Source organism: Desmodus rotundus, chromosome 11, assembly GCF_022682495.2.
Source record: "Desmodus rotundus isolate HL8 chromosome 11, HLdesRot8A.1, whole genome shotgun sequence".
NCBI classification, from domain to species: Eukaryota; Metazoa; Chordata; class Mammalia; order Chiroptera; family Phyllostomidae; genus Desmodus; species Desmodus rotundus.
The window spans coordinates 11,323,921-11,344,378 of record NC_071397.1 but is presented as its reverse complement, the minus strand read 5'-3'; the positions used below and the strand labels follow the sequence as shown (position 1 = coordinate 11,344,378).

The 20,458-nt window shown below is 39.3% G+C and overlaps 1 protein-coding gene across 9 annotated transcripts in view; it reads left to right on the top strand.

Moving 5' to 3' along the window:
- Positions 1–20,458, top strand: part of SUPT3H (SPT3 homolog, SAGA and STAGA complex component) — a 439,117-nt gene that overhangs the window by 340,167 nt on the left and 78,492 nt on the right. For all 9 annotated transcript variants that reach the window (XM_045192983.3, XM_045192984.3, XM_045192985.3 and 6 more), the window contains 4 exons: positions 2,079–2,191; positions 2,986–3,093; positions 6,989–7,156; positions 16,172–16,282. In XM_045192983.3, the coding sequence (XP_045048918.1) occupies positions 2,079–2,191; positions 2,986–3,093; positions 6,989–7,156; positions 16,172–16,282 (500 nt within the window). The remainder of the gene's footprint in view (positions 1–2,078; positions 2,192–2,985; positions 3,094–6,988; positions 7,157–16,171; positions 16,283–20,458) is intronic.

Below are 20,458 nucleotides of genomic sequence, written 5' to 3'. Positions count from 1 at the left end.
CCTAAGAACTTTGACCTCTCTTCAGCATTCTGTTTAAATTGTTGATCAGTGTCCGCGCTTACCTTCTCTCCTGTTGTTTTGAGAAGGGGGTGAAGGAGAAGGAACTCCTTCATCCTGATGCCCCCTCACTTCTTGATGGACAAACTACCACGACTCAGGGTATCTGTGCCTCCTTCTCTAGAACCAACAGTACCCTGGAAGGTTCCACCTCTGAAGCAGTCCTGCTGCCGGTGGCAGGGAGGGACTTTAGCTCGGGCAGTCTTCGCCTGGTGCTGGAATAGCAGTAGCCCAGGCAGGTTAATGGGACCTCTGTGCCTCTTCTTGATGCATAAAAAAGTTTGGAGCCTACCCTTCTATTAAAGAAATCTCTTTCATTTGTTTGTTTGTTCATTCTGTCATTCATTTCTTCCAGAAATATTTGTTGCGAGTCTGCTAATGCCAGGCACTGTTCCCAGTGGTGGGGATACAGTGGTGGACACAGGAGTCTTGTCCCTGTGTCCTCAGTGCTTGAAATCTACTGAGACAGTTGCTTAAGTGAGCAGGTCTGATGGGGTACTAAGAGCCAGCCTTGCTCTCACTTTTAAAATAAATTGTTTAGAGCATAGTCACAAAGTATCTGTTTCTGTGTTCCTAACAATCTGTCAAAGGGAGAAATGAGTAAGGTACGTTTTATTGATCTTGCCAAATTGCTGCCTGTTAACTTGAACTTCAGAAGTATTCCACAGATGTTAAACAAGTGTTTGTGAGCGACTGCAGCTTACTAGTTAGATGGAATGTTGCATGTCAGAGAGTATTTGGAAGACTGGTTACTTTAGGGAGATGGCTTTCAGGGGAATCATCATAATTCTGCCATAGTTGACAACTTTGGATGTGTGCTTCAATAGCAGGACTTAAGGTCCTCTGTGATTTATTTAGAAGGAAACTCTTCTGTATGTGGAATCCATGAAGACTCTATCTATGAGGATCAAAACATCATGCTTTGAGTTACTGTTAAGTGTTTTATAGACCTGCGGGACCAGATTAATCAAAAGAATAATCAGTGGGGTTTTTTTAAAGATGATCATGTTCTAGACATGATAAAATCTTCACTGCCAATCTTTTCCCTCTAGGTTACCACTTACATTAGTGATCTCCAATGAAGGCCCTATAGCTAGTTCGACTCTGAAGCTTCCCTGTGTACTTGTTAGGTACACAGAGACATGATGCGTGATGTTTGCCCACGGAGAGCTTACAATATGATTTGAGAGGTTGTAAGCAAACCTGAAAGGATAGCTGATGATGCAGGTGTTCAGTGAATGTCTAGAGTAGGGAAGTATAGCTTTGGCCCATATGAGCAGAATTCATATGAATGAAGAGTGATGGGCGGTGGGCGGGGGGCAGGGGGCAGGTGCGTTCCACAGAGGGAGAAGAACAGGGGTGAACACAGAGAGGATGATACATAAAACCAGGTGACATTTTAATAGGGAGTAATAGAAAGGCAGGTTGGAATTAGTCTGGATGGTTTTGAGAGTCAGGCTTAAGAATTTGGACATCTTTGTAACAAGGAAGATGTCACCACAGTATTAGAGCGGGCCAGATATCAGTTTATTCTATTTAACTCTAAATTCTCAACCTTGAACCTATTCCACCAAGAGACACATTTCGTAAGGTATTACAAGTATAATTTCTGTATGTTCCTTTTTTCATCACAGGTTTTTATCTTGCAGGGGTTTTTTTTTCCCACAAGAATAAATTAAAGTTATGGCAAGCAAGTAATTCTTCTGGCTATTGTTATAACATAAGCTATAGTCAGTGTTTATTTAAAACTTATTCTGACACAGTGGGAAAAGTACTAATCATTAAGTGGCTTAGTATACTTCGTCATGTAGCATGGACACAAAATAAAGGACGCAAATGCGTAAGGGATTTCTTGGGGCTAGAATACCTAGACTAATAAAACTTCAAAAACATTGCCTTTTGTATGCATTATCTTTCATTTGCAGTTTTTAACAGACATACTTTTCTTTTGTGATAGTAATTTGTGTTATCAAAATACTTCAAAGATTAAATTTTCTGTACCTGTTCTTTTTAATGACTAGCAAAAAAAGCCTCCAAATTTCGAGACTGGTTGGACTGCAGCAGTATGGAGATAAAACCCAATGTTGTTGCTATGGAAATTTTAGCGTATTTAGCGTCTGAAACTGTGGCACAGGTAAGAGTTCAGATCTGTCACGTCAGTCCATACGTGGCTGTTCTCTGCTTACACGCTCTCCATCCACGACCAGTCCTCACACCACCTGCCTCGCTCCCAGGACTGAGAGCAGCCATCACTTCTCCCCCAAGACAGTCTTGCAGTTTTCTGAGATTTAATTCAGTTATGTTTCTTTGCATCCTCAGCTCTGGTGGGTTTTAGGGTAAAAGTGACTGGTTTTTGCAACTTTATTCTAACCAGAAATGAAACCCTACATATTTTTTCTCAACTTTGAATTCTAGGTATACGTCTATCTGCCTTGTTTAGAGATTTTTGATCTTCTCATAATGCTTTTCCAGAGATGTTCAGCCTACTTCAGTGGACACAGAAATCCGAGTCTAGAATACATGCCCTCCAACAGTTTCTCAAAGCATGGTCCTTAGGCCACAAGCATCAGCATCCCCTTGGTTCTTGTTTAAAATGTAAATTCCTGGAGTACATTCCAGAGCAGATGTACTGAATTAGGATATTAGGGCTTGGAGGCCAGAAATCTGTATTTTAAAATGATTCTTTAGTGGTTTTGAAATAAGGTTTGAGAATCCCTCTGCTGGAAGGTCGTAATATATCATTTCTCCTCTTGGGTCGGTCTGTTTCCCGGTCAATGAAAGCATACGCCCCTGTCCACAATTCAGATTTTTAGGCAGACAGCATTATCAATGACTTTCGGAATGTATTGCTTTTAGTTTTGCCACTTCAGTGGCATCGATGATCGTTTCCAGCTATGTGACTTTATTTTCATTGCTCTCCTCTCCTAGTTAGTGGATCTGGCTCTTCTTGTGAGGCAGGACATGGCAACCAAGGCAGGAGACCCATTCAGCCACGCCATTTCGGCAGCCTTCATCCAGTACCACAGCTCTGCTGAGGTAAGTAGCAAAAGGTCTGGCCCATCTGTGGATTTTTTTCTCATGTCCAGTATTTACATTCACGCTGCTTTGGAAAAGATTATGTAGGAATTTACCGTATTTTCGCCATGTATAACGCATACTTTTTTACCCAAATTTCTGAGGGAAAAACAAGGATGTGCATTATAATGGGTATGATAACCCTGTGTATAACGCACACGGAAGCGTGGGTGCGCATTACACACGGCAAAATACGGGGTGGCCTTTGGCCAAAAAAATCTTACTGCAGTCAACATTCGTATATTTATTGAGAACCTACTATGTGCCGGGCCCTAACTGTCCACTCAATAAAATGACTTTTTTTTTCATCTTTTGTTTGCCTTATTTAGCTTTTCTAGTCTTTCAGTGAAAAGGGCACTTCTCATTTCCATGGGAGATGAACAACTGGTTTGGGTCATTGAATAACAATGAGAAAAGTTATTTATTTCCTTGCCCCTCAAAGATGAGAGGATTGTTGTTCATGTAATAATTCCTGATATTTATGGATAAATTTACACTTTAGTTACTGATCCATCTCTAAACATGATTTGGAGAAGCGCGGCCCCATTCGTCCTTTGTGTGCCTCGGCCCTGCCATCCAAGATCACCCCTCTCCTGACCCCGTTCGTGTTGCTGAGACCCCCTCTGTGGGGACTGCAGAATCTTCTCGCTAACCTTAAGGCCTTACATAATTTCAGTATAAAAAATATTCTCTGGAAACCACATGTGCCGAAAAACCAGAAATGTGATATCATCTATTGAATTAGTTTGCCAGTATTAGACCTTTTTTACTAACAAACAGTTTCACATAATTCAGCCTGATATCGTAGAGAAGGCAGCAGGGAGCTGAGGTTAATATCTACATGTAAAATTGTGAAGTGAGCTATAGATCAAGTTGGGTGAATCGTATGACCTAAAAATGGACAAGGCCCTTTGAAAATTTGATGAAAACTATAAACCCTTTCCCCATAAACACATTTGCAGATTTGCACACAATTTCAGGGTGTTCAAAGACCCTCTGGATCATTCTGGGGATCTAAGGGACCTGGGAACCCCAGGAACTCCAGGTTTAAGTGACCCTACTCTGGGACACTCAGTAACTCTATAAAGATACATGCCTGGGTAGCAAGTTATTACAAGCCAAAAATCTGACATCTTTTTATGCCCCTTAAAGAATCAGATTGGTTTGGAATCCAAGTAGAAATTAATATGTTTATGCCTATTAAAAATCCATTTTTTCTTGGAAAAGGTCATACATCATTATCAGTCAGCATACTTTATAAGTCCCTAAAGATTACTCAGTTATTAAACACTATTTGTTTATGTTACGAACCCCAATTATGATGTCAAAGAACACCCTTTAAAATGTCTTTGGCACATGTTCACTTTATGAATGTGTATATGAGTATGCTTTTCATTGACATCAGACAAATTTGTTGTAACATTTCTAATTGAAGAAATGTAAGTAAACATAACAAGCCTAGTTTTCTCTTAACATTCAAGGCATTGCTTGCATGGCTAGGAAGACTCCTTATTTCCCTCCCCCCTTTCTTGGCTCCCAAGGTGGCCAAGCTGCCCTGGGCAACTGCTCAGCGACCACAGCCGCTGCTCCCAGCTACCCAGCAGTTAAGAAAAATGGTCTGTCTATGTGTGCTGGGTTTCCTGGGCCCTCTGGGAGGTGGGAGCACGAGTGTCAGAAAGCACCCTGACTAGATATGTTAGTGCAAGCCTCAGGCTATTCCTTGGCTGCCAGGCACCACTCCTCCTATGTGACTGGTGGTCAAAATGAACTTTCCGAGGGACTGGAAGTGTTCCTGCCCTTTATTACCTGCTAAACACGAGGGGAATGGCCATTCTAAAGTAGGAGTCTTACTCGTCACCATTACCAATCAAGGTAATGGTAATCAACCAGCATCAAGGGCCTTCTTTAAGAACTTTACCAACTTGGGTGCAAAGGGGAACTCTGGAGGCGGATAAGAGCTCTCTTCAGGGAGGCAAAACAAACAAGGAAGTACAGGAGCAAGCAAGCAAGCAAACAGTTCAAAATAGCATTTACTAATTTCCAAATGAGTGGCATGAACGGAATGCAAAGGTAAAAAACACTTCCTAATTACAATCAAAGAAGACTTCAAAGAGGAAGCAGGGTGTCGAAGGAGAGGTAGGACTTGGATGAGACAGTAAAAGTGAGGAGAATGCTCTAGACATCAGAGGCACCATCAGTATAACTGTACAAGGAAAAAAAAAAACTCTGATTAAAATATTCAAGCAAAGGATGCACTGAGGACAGCTAGTAGAAAGTTACATTAGAAAATTAAGGCCTTGGGCACTTAGTTACTAAGGAAGTGTGGAAGCTTTCATGGCTAAAGGGCAATGAGTTCAAAAGTGTTTTTAAGATCCAAGTGGAGGTGCTGTGGTCAATGGATTGGAATTGGAAACATAAGGCATGGAGTTAATACAACATGCATTCTGTTTTAATGATTATCATTTCTAAGTGTTAAGTATGTAAAGAACTGAGCTAGTTCAGCTTGGGTTCTCATATTAAGTTAGCAAGTTTAATATTAATTCAAGTTAACGTTCTAGATTTTTTTTCTAACGTGATTTATGCACAGAAAGGAATGATCTTTAGGAGCTCTCTTGTTTTTCCTAAGAACAACTCGTGCCAGATTAGCTGTTTCCTTCCTGTTTGATAATGTTTCTTTGCAAGTAGATCAAAGAAATACTCCTGAAAGCAGTATCTGAATTTCAGCAAAACATTTTACAAAGTTTGGCATAATCGTTTTTAAAAAATTACAGAGAAGCGTAGGCAAGTACATAGATAGTATGGTTAGGATGTGATGGGATGACACAGATTATTAGTATCGTTCTGTGAAAAAGACTTTTATCTGCCTGTCAATTTCCTAGGCGCTGATATCGTGATGTTACAATAAGGAAACTTCGTCGTTGTAGTGGCGAGGCACGCTCTTACAGGATGGAGGTTGATGCAGTGGAGGATGTGTGAAGGGGAGTGAACAGGGGGGAAGGAGTCTGAAAACATGTATCAGTGGCTCAAGGAACTGAGGGGTTTGACTTGTAGAAAAGGTGTGAATACGACAATCCTCAAACATTTGAAGTGCTTCTGCAATGAAAAGAGAATAGACTTATAGTCATAGCCAAAGAAACCAGATAGTTGTGAGGGATTTGATGAAGGAAGGAGGGAATTAAATGTGGGGGGAGCTAGCGGCATCTACAGGGACCCTAAGACATAGGTTTTTTGTTACCAGGAGAAGGCTGGTCATCATGGATATAAAAATACCTGGAGGCGTCCAGTCTAGGGGTGCAATTTAGAGGTTCTTTTTGAAACATGTAAGTTTGAAATGCCAATAAAACTTCTAAGTAGAAATGTCTGTACCTGACAAAATCTACAGAAATTTTGGAAGCTGTATCTGAGGATTCCTGATTATATCTAAATGATTAGACGGATTAAAAGTTAACATATTTAGCCCTTGCTGGTGTGGTTCAGTGGATTGAGTGCTGGCCTGCAAACCAAAGGGTTGCAAGTTCGATTCCCAGTCAGGGCACATACCTGGGTTGCAGACCAGGTCCCCATTAGGATGCTGAAGAGGCAGCCTCACGTTGATGTTTATCTCCCTCTCTTTCTCCTTCCCTTCCCCCTCTCTAAAAAATAAATAAATAAAAATCGTTCAAAAGATAAAATAAAAATTAATATATTTAGACCCTTAGAGGCAAGGTGGGGGCATCATTTCTGTCAATGGGACAATAATGAATTGTTTTTATATTTGAAAGCTTGAAATAGTATTAAGTTCATGAGATACTAAATAGAGTCAAATGTTAGTAGAAGTTCTGGTCACCTGATTTCAAAGCCACGTCTCTTTGAGCAGGGGTCTTGCATGAGGTCTTACCCAGACTCTCCTGAGAATACCCCTCCTCCCACACCGACGGCTCCGTCATCTGGGTCACAGCACTCCGGGAAAGCCACCTCCGCCTCCCTAGGGAATGGGAATGCCGGGCAAGACTCAGCAAAAACCAAGCAAAGGAAAAGAAAAAAGGTCAGTGATTTTTCCCTTCTCTCTCTCCCTCGCGCGCGCTCTCTCTCTCTCTCTCTCTCTCTCTCTCTCTCTCTCTCTCTCTCAGAGTAAAGAAAGTATTGTGTTCTTTTAGAGATAGGGGAAATGTACTCTGTTTTTCTCATAATTCAAATTTTTGGAAGCAGCCAATTTTTACTTAACCATACTTAATGACTTCTCAAACTTTAACAGCTTTCTAATGGATACAGGAAGATATTGAATTTTTTAACATTTTATTTTTAATTTTCAAACACACGAAAGCTGAAAGACTTGTAGGTTCTGCAGTTAACATTGTCCTGTATGCACCGTGTAACTGTGTGTTTACATTTACTCTCTCTGTGCGTCATGTTGTTTCTCCATCCGTCCGTTCAGGGGGTTCTGATGCATCGCAAGGAAAGCTGCAGACACCAGTGTACTTCAGGCCTAAATGCTTCATTATGTGTAATTTGTTTATGGGGGGTTTTTGAAGGTGAAATTTATACTGCACAGTGAACCATTGAATTCTTAAGTATACCACTTGATGAATTTCGACAAATATATAAACCTGTTGTTTTCTAAACCCCTCTCAGCTCAGAAAGTTTCTTCATGCCGCCTCCCAGTCAATTTTTGCCACCTTTCTTAGGAAGGTGTTCTGATTTCTTTCCATCATAGATTAGTTTGTTCTGTTCTAGAACTTCATTTGGGATATTTTTGAAATTTATGTTTTTAGTAGAAAGGTAATGTATTTCTTTTTATTGCCAAGTATTGATCCCTTGTGTGAATATATCAGTTTATTCCTTCTCATTTTGGTGGACACCTGAGCTGTTGCCAGTTTTTGAGGTATTATGAATAAACCTATTATGACCATTATTGTGCAAGTCTTCACGGGAAAATGCTTTTGCTTGTCTTAGGTAAGGAGCTTAGAATGAAATGACTGGGTCATAGAGTAGATAGATGTTTGGTTTTTAAAGAAACTGCAAGAATTTTTTTCCCAAAATGGTTCTATCACATTTACCTCCACCAGCAACATAGGAGAGTTTCAGGAGCTCCATGTGCTCATCGACATTTGGTGTCGTCATTGTTTTTACACCATACAAAGACTCCTTAGGACACAGAAAGCAATAGACAAAAGAAAAAATTGGATAAATCGGACTTCAGAGATTCAAAACTTGTGCTCATCAAACACACCGTTAAGCCAGAGAGTGGGAGAAAGTATGTACAAAACATTCATCTGACATAGGATTGTTACACAGGGTACATAAAGAACTCCTACAAGTTACGAAGGAAAGACATCTAACCCATCCTCAGAAATACTGTGTAAAGGATTTGAGAAGACTCTTCCCTGAGGAAGATATACGAATAGCCATCAGCACATGAAAAAAAAAAAAATGCTCAACATCATTAGTCACCAGGGCAATGCAGACTCAAACTATAATGATTTCCTATTAAGTCATGATGATGTTCTCCTACGTTGTCTTCTGGAAGCTTAACTTCTATATATAGTTCTGGTAATCAAAGTCAGATCAACTTCTGTGTATTACATGAATTGAGGCCAAGTGCACTTCTTCACATCTGTACCTCTAGTTCTTGCAGAACCATTTGTCGGAGACTTACCTCCCACTGGATTGCTTTGGTGGCTCTCTTATAATCAAATGACAACCTGTCTGTGTTGATTTACTTCTGGAATTTCAGTTTTGTTTCATTGACTATTTGTCAGTCCTTTTATCAGTATATCTTTCTTTATTATTGTAGCTTTATATTAAGTTTTAAAGTCAGGTAAGTCCTCAAACTTCATTTTTCAGGTTTAAGACGGATTTGCTGTGTCCTTTGCATGTATGTAAACTGCGAATCAACTTGTTAGTTTCTATCAAAAAAGAATGAGGCAGGGGAGAGTGAGAGAGAGAGGAAGGCAGCAAAGGGAAGAAGAAAGAAAAGCCTAGTGGGATTTTGAAAGGGATTCGATTGAATGCTTATGTCAGTTTGGGGTATGGATGTCTTAACATTACCAAGTATTACAATCCACGAACATGGCGTATCTCTCCACTTATTTATATTTATAAAATCTCTCTGTTTATCACTGGGAATACTGTGTATCCGAAACTGTATTTTATGTGACTGATATAGCCATTGCAGCCTCCTTGTGCCGTTTATATGATACACATTTTTCTATTTTCTTTCATTATATCTGTATCTTTAATATGTAAAATACGTCTCTTGTAGACAACAAACAATTGGGTCTTGCATCTTTTCCCTTTCTTTCTGTGTGTACCTTTTAATTGCAGTCTTTAAGTCCCTGATATTTAATGTTATTCATTCAAATGGTTGGATATAAGTCAGCTCTTTTGCTCTGTTTTCTGCTTGTTCTATTTTTGTTCCTCTCTTTTTTTCCTGCCTTCTTTTGGGTTAATTATGTGCTCTTTTAGAAATCTGCTTTATCTACTGGTGTCTTAGTGCTATCTCTTCTCATCATTTTTTTCCATTGGTTATGCTAAGAATTACAATATGCATCCTTAAATTTTTAGTATACTTAGAGTTGTTATTGTGCAGCTTCACTCACATTAAACATAAGACTATTGTATTTGTTTACTCCCTCCACTCCACTTCTGCTCTTCATGATGTAATTGTCCAGCAATCTACATCTACATATGTTATAACCCATAACACTGTTCTTTGCCTTAAACAATCACATGTATTTTAGTGAAACTAAGAGGAAAAAATAGACGCTAACATCTACCATTTCCAGTGTTTTTCATTTCTTTTGGTTTATCAGAATTCTGGTATCGTTTTTCTTTTTTGTTCTGCTGGACTTTATTTAGCATTTGTAATAATCCAGGTTGGCTGGTGATGGTTTCTCTTAGTTTTCATATTTCTGAAAATATCTTTACTTCCCCCTTATTCCTGGAAGATGTTTTCACTGGATATAGAAGCCTGGATTGACGGTTTTATTTTCAGTACTTTAATGACATCATTCCACTATTTTCTGGCATTTGTTATGTTTAACCATATGTCTATAGATGTCATACTATTGTTTCTGTGTGGATAACGTGTTATTTTTCTCTGGATGCTTTCAGGATATTTTTTTTAAGTTTTATTTTCAGCAGTTTGACCATGATATACATATGTATGGTTTGCTTTGTATTTATTCTGCTTAGAGTTCACTTCACTTCTTGAATATTGGTTAATGTGTTTAATGAATTTGGGGGAATTTTCAGCATTTATTTCTTCAGATATTTTTTCTGCATCATTCTTTCTGTTGTCCACTTTTGAAACTCTAAGTACATATGTGTTACTTTGATATTGTGCCACCGGTACCTGAGGCTCTGTTTAATTTCTCTTTTAATCTTTTCTCTATTTTCATCAGGTTGGGCCAATTCTATTGCTCTCTCGCTATGTTCCTGACTCTTCTGTCAGTGCCAATTTACTGTTATATCGATCCAGTAATGCTTTATTTCTAATAGTTTTGTATTTTCCATGTGAATTCTCTTCACCGTTTCTATCTACCATTGTTTTTTACTTGTCATTTATTACAAGCTTATTTTCTTTTATGTCCTTAAGCAAAGTTATAATAGCTGCTTTAAAAATCTTGTATGATAGGTTAAATATCTGAATTACTTTAGTCTCCAGCGAGTATAAGTCACCCTCTCTCAGGTTGTTGCATGCCTAGTAATTTTGAATTGTATTCTGGACATTGTGAGTAGTAGATTGTGAAGATTTCAGATCCTGTTATGTTCCTATAAAGAGAGAATTCTTATTCCTATAAAGAGAGAATTGGTAGTGGCGTGTATGTGTGTGCTAAACAAGCAGCTTAGTTTTCTGGGCTCACATATGAACTTCAGACTCCTCGTCGGTGGCAGCCGCTAGACTCTCCCTTTGCTTCATTTAGCCCCGAAGTGTTTTCTTGGATTCGGCATCACACAGGAATGGTTCAGGAGTTAGTCAAAGACTTGGGTGATTTATGCACTGATTCTTGATGCTGTCCTTTGTGGGATTTCCTTCCTCGTTTTATGCAGGTCTCCAAGCCTCTGTGTTTGTGTGCCCCTGTAGTGACCAGAGCCTGCCTGCCCTTAGGTTAAAATAGCGAAAACAGGAAACTGACCTCGTTGCCTTCACACTCTTCTTTCACACACCACTTCCAGTTTCCACCTAGTTTTGATCAGTCGCTCTTGCTTTCAGGTACCCATTTTTTTACAATTTGTCTAAAGTTTACACCTTCATCTACAACTGAGTTGGTACAATAAGAACCATTCGCCATTGCAAACGGTGGAACCAGGCCAAGATGTAATTTCATCATGGAGAGTGAGCAGATTTAATTTTCGGCTTCATCTGGTTTCCCCCTTCATTTACAAAATGACACAGCTTGCTGCTTATTTATGAAGGGAAAATCCCAACTGTAAGGAATTTCTGTGTTATAAAGTAGTTGCAGAGAAGTTCAGCTGCGGTGCTAACTCATTCAGTAACTACAAATAAGGTAACAAAACGTTACCTGAAAAACTTCTCCATTGGACTTGCTTTACAAAGTATGTAAGAAATTGTAATTAACTTGGTACTTGTACCTACATAAAATAATTCTTTATGAGTTTGGATATTCTTGACATTTCTTTCTCGTAAATGTTTAAACAGTTCTGTCCTGATCTTGTTGCAGCTATTAAATCAGAGTCATTTTGCAGCGGAGGTTTCCTGAGACAGGGAAGTGTTAGCACCGTGCGTATCTGAATTTCCCAGAAATCGAAGTTACTGGCATCAAAATTAATAATGTCTCACTTCAAAAGTATTCTTTATTTCTCTATTTACGCATACACATCTTTCTACATTTGTAGTTTTGCTGTATTTTTATTCTTACTGGGAACTTCATCTGTGATGGTAACATGGTACAATTCATTCTACGTAAAATAATACAACCTGTAGTACATACCAGCTGTGTGTGCGAAGAGCCAGGAGATTGGATGTGCAGCGTGTTCTGACTCTATCATGGCGACCTTGAGCACGTCCCTTGGCTTTACTCCCTCATCTATAAGAGGGGGTAGGATAGGGGAAGGTTGGAATAGGTGATATGTTGTGTTCCTTCCAGAATTAAGAATGTATGAATCCTTGAAAGTTCAGTGATTCTCTTTTGTCTAATCTTTAAATACTATTTCTACTTTTACTTTCTTTAAAGGAAAATTTTTCCTAGTTATATAGAACTGCAATTTTAATCATTAACATCTCAATTAAGCTTTAAGCTGAAAAAATTAATCGCATTATATACTGTACCCTTTGGCCAAAGAATGGCCCGCTTTCATCTGAAAAGAAATCCTCTCTAATTGCAAAGATCTGGGAGCGCAATATATAAAACAAGGAGAAGAAAGACGCTTGCCTGGTCAGTCGGATTATGTACCAACCTTGGTGGTCAGCGAGTGACAGGAGTATTAGTAACAGTAGTACTAGCCTTCCATTCGCTCGAAACTGAGATACGTGTTGCTCCTTTGTAAGACTTAATATTTCAAGAGTAACAAAAGATGTAGTCTACCATATGGATGGGGAAAGAAAAAGAGGCGATCATCTGAGATTTCACATCCTTCTTAAACATCGGATTAGCTGGCAAGGGAAAGGCTGAGCAAGAATAGGATGATTTTACCTCGCCAACAACTTCTAAGTGGGAAAGAAAAGAGTCAGGCCATACACGTTTGTGAAGATCCAGGGGCAACAGAAATGTCAGTGTAACTTACTGTACCATGGGTGAGAGTTCGAACTGCAGGAGCTTCTCTTCGGTGCAAGCCAGCAAGGACAAGTACAGGGGCCATACTCAAATCCAGGAAACACGTAGGACTTCGGCTTCCAGTACCCAGCACCGACTTCTGGATGAAGAGGCGTAAATAAAGATAGAATGGACGGAGACAAGAATGGAGTATGAATGCAGCCAAGAGGAAGGGGACCTGACTTACTAAGAACTTTACCACGTAGCTTGTATTTTACTGAAGTAAATAAAGAGTTCAGTCCCCACAGAGATTTCGGCAACTATAGCCAACAGGAATCAGTATTTTGTCAAATATATGGACTACAGTTTGGGAAATGTAAAGAATGTCCTAAAATGTGGACACAGTCAGGATAGGAAAGTTGATTTGATGCATAAATTGAATACCTTTCACATGTGTCTATAGCAAATATATTACTTTTAATATTAGGTAACAAATATATAAATTTAATGCCAATTCTTCGAGACAATTATAAAGAATATTACAAAAATGTTAAGGTCACTGCTAAATTAAAAGTTTTAAACTTGGTATGAACTGTGAATTTGAACAGATTACAAGTACTTTTGTGAGGGACGGGATGTGGACAGAAACGTGAAGATATTTGTTGGGATGGACACAGCACCGGGAACACGTTTTAGATTCAAAGGCGCCCTTCCGAAGGGCCCCGTGGGCAAACCAGCAAGCGCAGAAGTGCCCGCGGCGACTTCACGCTGACGTTTGCCGTCATTCACGCAGAGCACAGTGGCAAATCTAAAGACGTTTCCACAAAATTGAGTATGTTTCCTTTTATACAAGTTAACTCATCTTTTGGGCACAGGATACGTGATTCAGCCAGGCTGGCGTCCTTGTCCTGATGTCGCACAAAGAGCAATCACAGGCAGTTTCTAACTCCTGCTTCCTGCTTCAGTTTCCTCGATCCCATCCAATTGCCACGCAGAGGTTCTAAGGTTTTCACCAGATGCTCTGTAGCAAAACCAGATTTATCTGGGAAAGTGGAGGAGGAAGAGGAGAACCTGCACTGGCCATGAAGAAAAATGAAACATAAATTCACTGTGCCAGGAGAACGGAGATGCCCTAGAGGAACGCACCAGATGGGATTCCCGCCCCGCTTAGTGTGCAGGGCACTGACCCTCTCCATGCCTCTCTCTTTTTGTTTCCACTTGAGTTTCCACTAGAAAAGTTACTTTAGATTCCAGATGTAGCTAATTATTTACGTTCATTTCTGCACGTGGATGGAATGCCTCGACTTCCTTCATCAGCATTTGTTACACTTAGCGGGTTGATGAGTCGAATGTATGTAGATACATTAGTCATGTTCACATTTTGGAGCCACACGGACTCACAGAAGTGTCTTCACCTTAGTCAGGCACCAGATAATTGCATTTGTTCTAGGGTATTCCAACTGAAACAAAGAACGTGGAATAAGAATCAAGAAAAAAACCCTGTGGGCTTTCATATCAGTGCCAAAGTGCGGGTTTGACCTGTGTTGTTACATAACTTAATCCGTGTTATTGTGGGCATAGCAGATATGTTATTTAGGGTGTTGTTGGAATGAAATTGAGAAAGATACCCTAGAGTACATTCCTATTTGGCTTATTTCAATCTTGTTAAAATAGTAAAAATAAGGTCTATTTTGTTTGAAATTTTAAATCTTATTTTAGGTTCAGCTTGGATAATTAGAAGATGCTCTCGTTTTGTAAGAATTTTTAAATTATTTTACTAGTTTGCAATAGGAAAAGTGTGCACAAAATGGGAAAAAAAGTATATTTTAAAAGTGCAGAATATACAGTGAAAAATGTCTCTTCTAAGCCCCTGTCCTCCAGCCACCTATTTATACCCCAGGAGTTAAGCCCTGTCCCTGAGGTTTGGTGTGCCCTTGCAGAAATACTCTGATGTTCAGACGAGTATGTAACAGTCAGTGCCCCCTTTTTTAAACAAGTGGCAACAGAGGGCCACCCTGTTGTATCCTTGTGTTATTTCACACGGTGTGCAAGTGAGAGACAGGGTATATAGAGCTCAGTAGGAGTGTGCATGCAACTGCGTCATCCCTTTTGGTGGTTTCCGTTACATTGAATAGATGTGTTATAACTTACTTCATTGTTCCCTCGTTAAGAAGATTTAGTTCACCAATCCAGTGACTATCCTTATATGTATATTATTTTATACCTGTGTAACATACCTGTAGGATAAATTCTTATCTGTGTAATTACTGGATCAAAAATGATTGTGCTTTCTCATTTTGATAAGATTTTGCCAAATTGCTATCCATTGAGGTTGTACTAATTATACCCCTACAAGGAATTACGAGAGTGGTAACTGTCGTAATTATCGGAAAAACAGATAATCTTCATTTCGTGACTATGAATGACTTCTGGACCACAGTTACAGGAATGTAAAAGCTCCTATTCCTTTCTCTTGATTCTTTAACGTTGTCGTTCTGACATCTGGTATCCCTGCAATTATAGCTATTACCTCAGTTTCACAGGTGAGGAAACCGAAGTGCAGAAGTACTGTATGACTTGAAAGAGTGGGCAACTGACAGGACACGGACCCCGGTAGTTGGGGAGCTAGAGCCTGCACCTGAGCCGGGGGTCTACGGCGCTCCTGTGGTGCTTTTAAAAAACTGCCGAATCATGTTACATGCATTTCTTAAGTTAGTACCCCTACTCTCATTACAAGTAATTTTTCTCTTTCTTATATCTTTCTGTCCTCTAAAACCTACCTTTCACAAATGAAGCAGATTAACAAAGAAAGGTTTTATTTTATTTCAGTTTTGTCCTGAGGACACCCAGAAACTAGCACTACATCAAAATGATCTTTTATGACCATCCCCCCTATTATAAATAAATGTATAGCAATTTTACATTTTTCATTTTAAAATGGATGACCCTTGAGTTATGTCAGAAATATGTCCAACAAGCTCCAAAGAAACATTTATAATAATAAATGTTAGATTGTTTAAAAATAACTCCTGTGGTTCTTCCAGCAAGCCCCCGACACCTCAAGCGCATGCAAGCTGCTATATTCTCCTGCACCGCGACGTGAGCCTCGGTGAAGTACCGTGAGATAAAAATTGCTTTGGGTAGGTCTGCTAGGAAGGAGTCACGTAAAAGTCGCCTTGGACTTGTCAGTGGACTTCTTTTCAGATGTAGCATTTACGGCAGCAGCGCTGTGCACCCTAAAGGAAAAACCGTCCATTTATGCAAGTTTATTTCCATATTTTGTACCCTGCAGTGCTGTTGCGTGTTTTTGATTTAGTAACAGTTTATGTGTTTTTCTGTCGCAGAGCACTGCGGCCTGTGGTGTGGAAGCTCACAGTGATGCCATCCAGCCCTGCCACATCAGAGAGGCCATCCGACGCTACGGCCACAGGATCGGCCCCCTTTCCCCATTCACAGTGCGTAATAACAGAGTTATAAAAAGTTATATTTATAACCTGAAGGAATTTTGATTTTCAAGTGGTCAAATGAAGAAGCAGTGGAATTGTTGAAAGCAGTTTGTGGTGACTGTAATTTTGTTGTATAAAAGTGGCATAATGCTCTTGGGAAATAAAAGTTAGTCATTTTTGTCTCTTTTTGGAAGGACAGTTTTTTTCTACAAAATATTATTTTCTTTCAATTACAAATTATGCTTTCTTGTTGGAGCTTATATTTTCTATTTTTCAAAGCTTAGGTTTATAAAACTTTTTTGTCAAATTATATGTGTCCAAATATTGCTGGAAGCACTTTATATTTTAAAATTGGTCAGATTGGCAGTGCCGCCCTATCAGATGCCCTGCTTCCGAACACGCTCCGACTTGGACGGAGAAGAAATGATTTCTTTACTGGCTTTGAAGTAGGCTGAGACGCAGACGGTCTTTCCCATCTTCAAATGCTTTTAAAGCTTATAATCAGGGTTTGTTGTTGTTTTTTTAAAAAAATAGAGAATTAAAGACTATATTTCAATAGCTTGAAGAAAGTGTATGTGTACGTGTTAATTAAATGCTCATCTTGTGGCCCTTTTTAAAAAGTACTTTATTCATGTTAATTGAACTACCTCCAAGTCCTTCTCTGTTTATAAGGAATTGATTGGGTTTTCAGAAAGTGAGGTTTGATTTGTGACTGAGGGACAGAGAATTTCCCATTTGTTTCTCTTTTTTTATTTACTTCTGCTTTCATACACTGAAGCAGAACGTCTCTGTCAAACATTATACACACACATCAGTAAAACATATACAGGGTGGGGCATGAGTAGGTTTACCGTTGTGAGTACACGGAACAGTTCATTCTTGCTTTATTATTATTTAATAGTTACGGTATTTTTTCTATATGAACAACTGTAAACCTACTTTTGCCCCGCCCTGTATACTTTAATATTTATCTAATAAATATACAACCAATATGCCTTTGAAATGAATGATGCAATTTTAAAATGCTTAATTTAAGTAGATCTGGAAGATAGAACAAATAAGCCATGACCTAGAAGGGTCACTTAGCCACTGCCAGAGCGGATGGCAAAATCAACAGTAAATGGTAACGAACTCCCCCACAGAGGGGCACCCCAGTTTGTATCACTCCTAGAGGGGCCCACCTTGAAAGTCTTGCTTCATTTCCTAGAGCTATAAGAATTTTCCCAGCCTCCAAGACTAAATACGCATATTGCATTTTATATCACGAGTAATGGGATCGGGAAGACAGAGTTTCTGTGTGTGTGTGTGTGTGTGTGTGTGTGTGTGTGAATGTCTATGCACATGTACCTGCCTACCTAAGTTGAAAATGCTCTTTAAAGTGGGGTGGATTTGCAGCCTGTTTGTGCTAACAATGTGGCCACCCTGCCCTGGCTTTTGTATACCTTCAACTGCTAAATGGAGGTGCTCCTGATGTTGGGGGGTGCTGATGCTCAGTTCCCTGATGCCCGCTCCCTGAGATGATGCTTTATGTGGCCTTAGGGACACTTTGCTCCTAAGCTTTGAGCTGTAGCTCCTAGGAGGAAAGGAGGCACAGGGGCTACCTCTATAGTTACCATAGATTGAGACCTAAATTTTCATACAGAAAGGCTGGAGTAACCTCCAATGTAAAGTTTCCTTTGTAAACTAAAATGCCCATGAGGAAATAGTTTATATTTATGGAACATAGAGATCTTGTCTTTGCAACATGTCATTCTGAATCTAGGATGCTTGTCTGATGTATTTTTAAATAAGATGTCTAGTGTATAGCATCTATAACTTGATTCATATGTAGCCAATAATTTGAAATTCATTTGAAGAGGTAAAATAACCAAAAGATTACACAGCAACTTTTGTACATAGGACAATGACACCTCAGTCCCCTTCAAAGTAGGCACCTTGGGACCTCACACAGTTCTCCCAATCGCCACCAGCTGCTCCATCGTATTTTTCCTGAATCTCATCACTGGTCTGAAATCTCTTCTCTTTCAAAGGTGATTTTAGTTTTGGGAAAAGCCAGAAGTTGCAGGGTGCCAAATCTGAGATTTAGGGGGCTGAGTCACCTGGGTGATTTGATGAGAAACTGAATTCCAACATCAGTCAATAAACTCATAAAATGCTTTTAGTGAGGCATCATTCTGACTTGTACTATATCACTTTTGAAATAGTTTGTACGAAATCACAACATTATGAGTTTTGAGAATACAATTCACTGTATAGAGAACTGTGAGTTCTTCACCTCGGAAACTAGTTGAAATAATAGAAGAAATGAATGATTAAAACCCTGTTGTTTGGAGGACGGGAAAAAGTACAAACAACGCTTTGCTCTGCGGAGCTGCTGGCGTAAGAAAGGAAAGGGGTTACAGTGTAAATATCACTTACCTGTGCCGTGTGTGAGTGTCGTGGAGACACCTGTAAATTCTATCGTGAGGCACGTTCTATTATTATATCTGCTGTACAGATGAGGAAACTGAGCCGTAGAGAGGTTAAGAACTTTCTTAAGGCTGCGTGGTGGCAGAGCTAGGACCTGAATCCTGGTCATTTGGTTCTAGGATCAAGTCAATCACCACACAATATAACCTCACAGAATATCAATTACTACAAGTAAAAGGACAATACAAGATGCCGGGCATCAAAATCACTTAGGACATTCTAGGTTGCATAAGTACTCTAACATAACTACTACAAATCACAGACTCTGAAGTGATTTTCAGGATTATTCACCAAAATAAAAGATAAACAAAATAAAATGAGTTTCTTTAAATGTTCTCTAGCATGTGTTTACAGAAGATCGGGCACATGCGGGTGAGGGCGGACAGCTGCAAACATGTGTGTTTTAGGAGAAGGAGTTTGGAGCTGGGAGTTGGAAGCCCTGAATTTTAGCCTTGGTTCCATCACTTAGTCTGATCCATAGCTTGGCCTCAGAAAAATTACTTAAACCTTCTGGGTATGATACTTTCTCAGATCTTCTGCAAAGGATTGAGAATGTAGAAAAGGAAGAACTCACCAATTAAAGCCAATGTGCCAAAACAGTGCAGGCAGGCCTTGGGGTGTTGTGGGTTTGGCCCCGGACCACCACAGTAGAGAGTGTCACAAACAGCCGGATGTAATCAATGCTCGTGCTGGTGGAGGGTCTCGCCTTCAATATGCAAAAAGGACAACATCTGTGACGTGCAACAAAGCGAAGGCCAGTAAAATGGGGCGTGCCTGCACTGTTACTGTTGGCTGAATGGGGATGGAGTACTATGAACTTGATAACGTGGTAAGCTCTTAATAAATTGTATTAATAATAGTAGAAGTAGCAGTAGTAGCTGTAGTATAGTTTCTAAAATGTATAAGTATGCAGGTTAAAGTAGAAGCCGTTTCTTACACCATTCAATCACCCACACACACACAGGCCTCACTTTGCAATCACAGAAGAAACTACAATCTGAATAATACAATTTTTTTTACAGACTAATAGTATATAGGCTATTAGTCTATAAACAGACTAATAGGTATAAACTTTATACCATTAAAAGTTAAGTACCATTTAAAGATTATTGTTCCTGAGAATAAATAGATACTCGTTTTTACTTTGGGGATTAATAATGGTTGAAGGAAGTTAATTTTTCTTAATCATCATTATCACCTTAAAAACTAAGGTCTCGGTAACTGAATGCACAGTTACCAATAGGTGTTTGCCTACTAGCTGGAGTTTGTACACTAGCCCTTACACAACAGACATCTAAAGAGCAAATGTCATGGCCTCAGATTTATAAAGCTTCATCAAGTTCAGTTTTTATGAGTTTATAATTTGTGTAATTTAAGAAGTTTTCAGGGACTGATGACTTTATCAGAGTTGGTGATAACTTTTTAAAACAAATTACTGCTAGCCTCTATTTCCTCAGTTTTTAAAATTTCTTCATTTTATTGTTTATGAAAGTAGTGTTAGTATGTTAGAAAATTGAGAAAATATGGAAAAGTAAAGGAAGAAAACTTACAGTAACAAGTGCATCAGGACTCACTGAACAAGGTGTAGCCAAAGCTTTAAATGGATTGCCCCGTTAGAAAATTAATATTTGTTCATTTTTTATTGTATTTTTTCCTCTACCGTCTGTCCTCCTCATTTCCTCTTCCACCTCCACCTCCCCTCCCCTCCCCGCAATC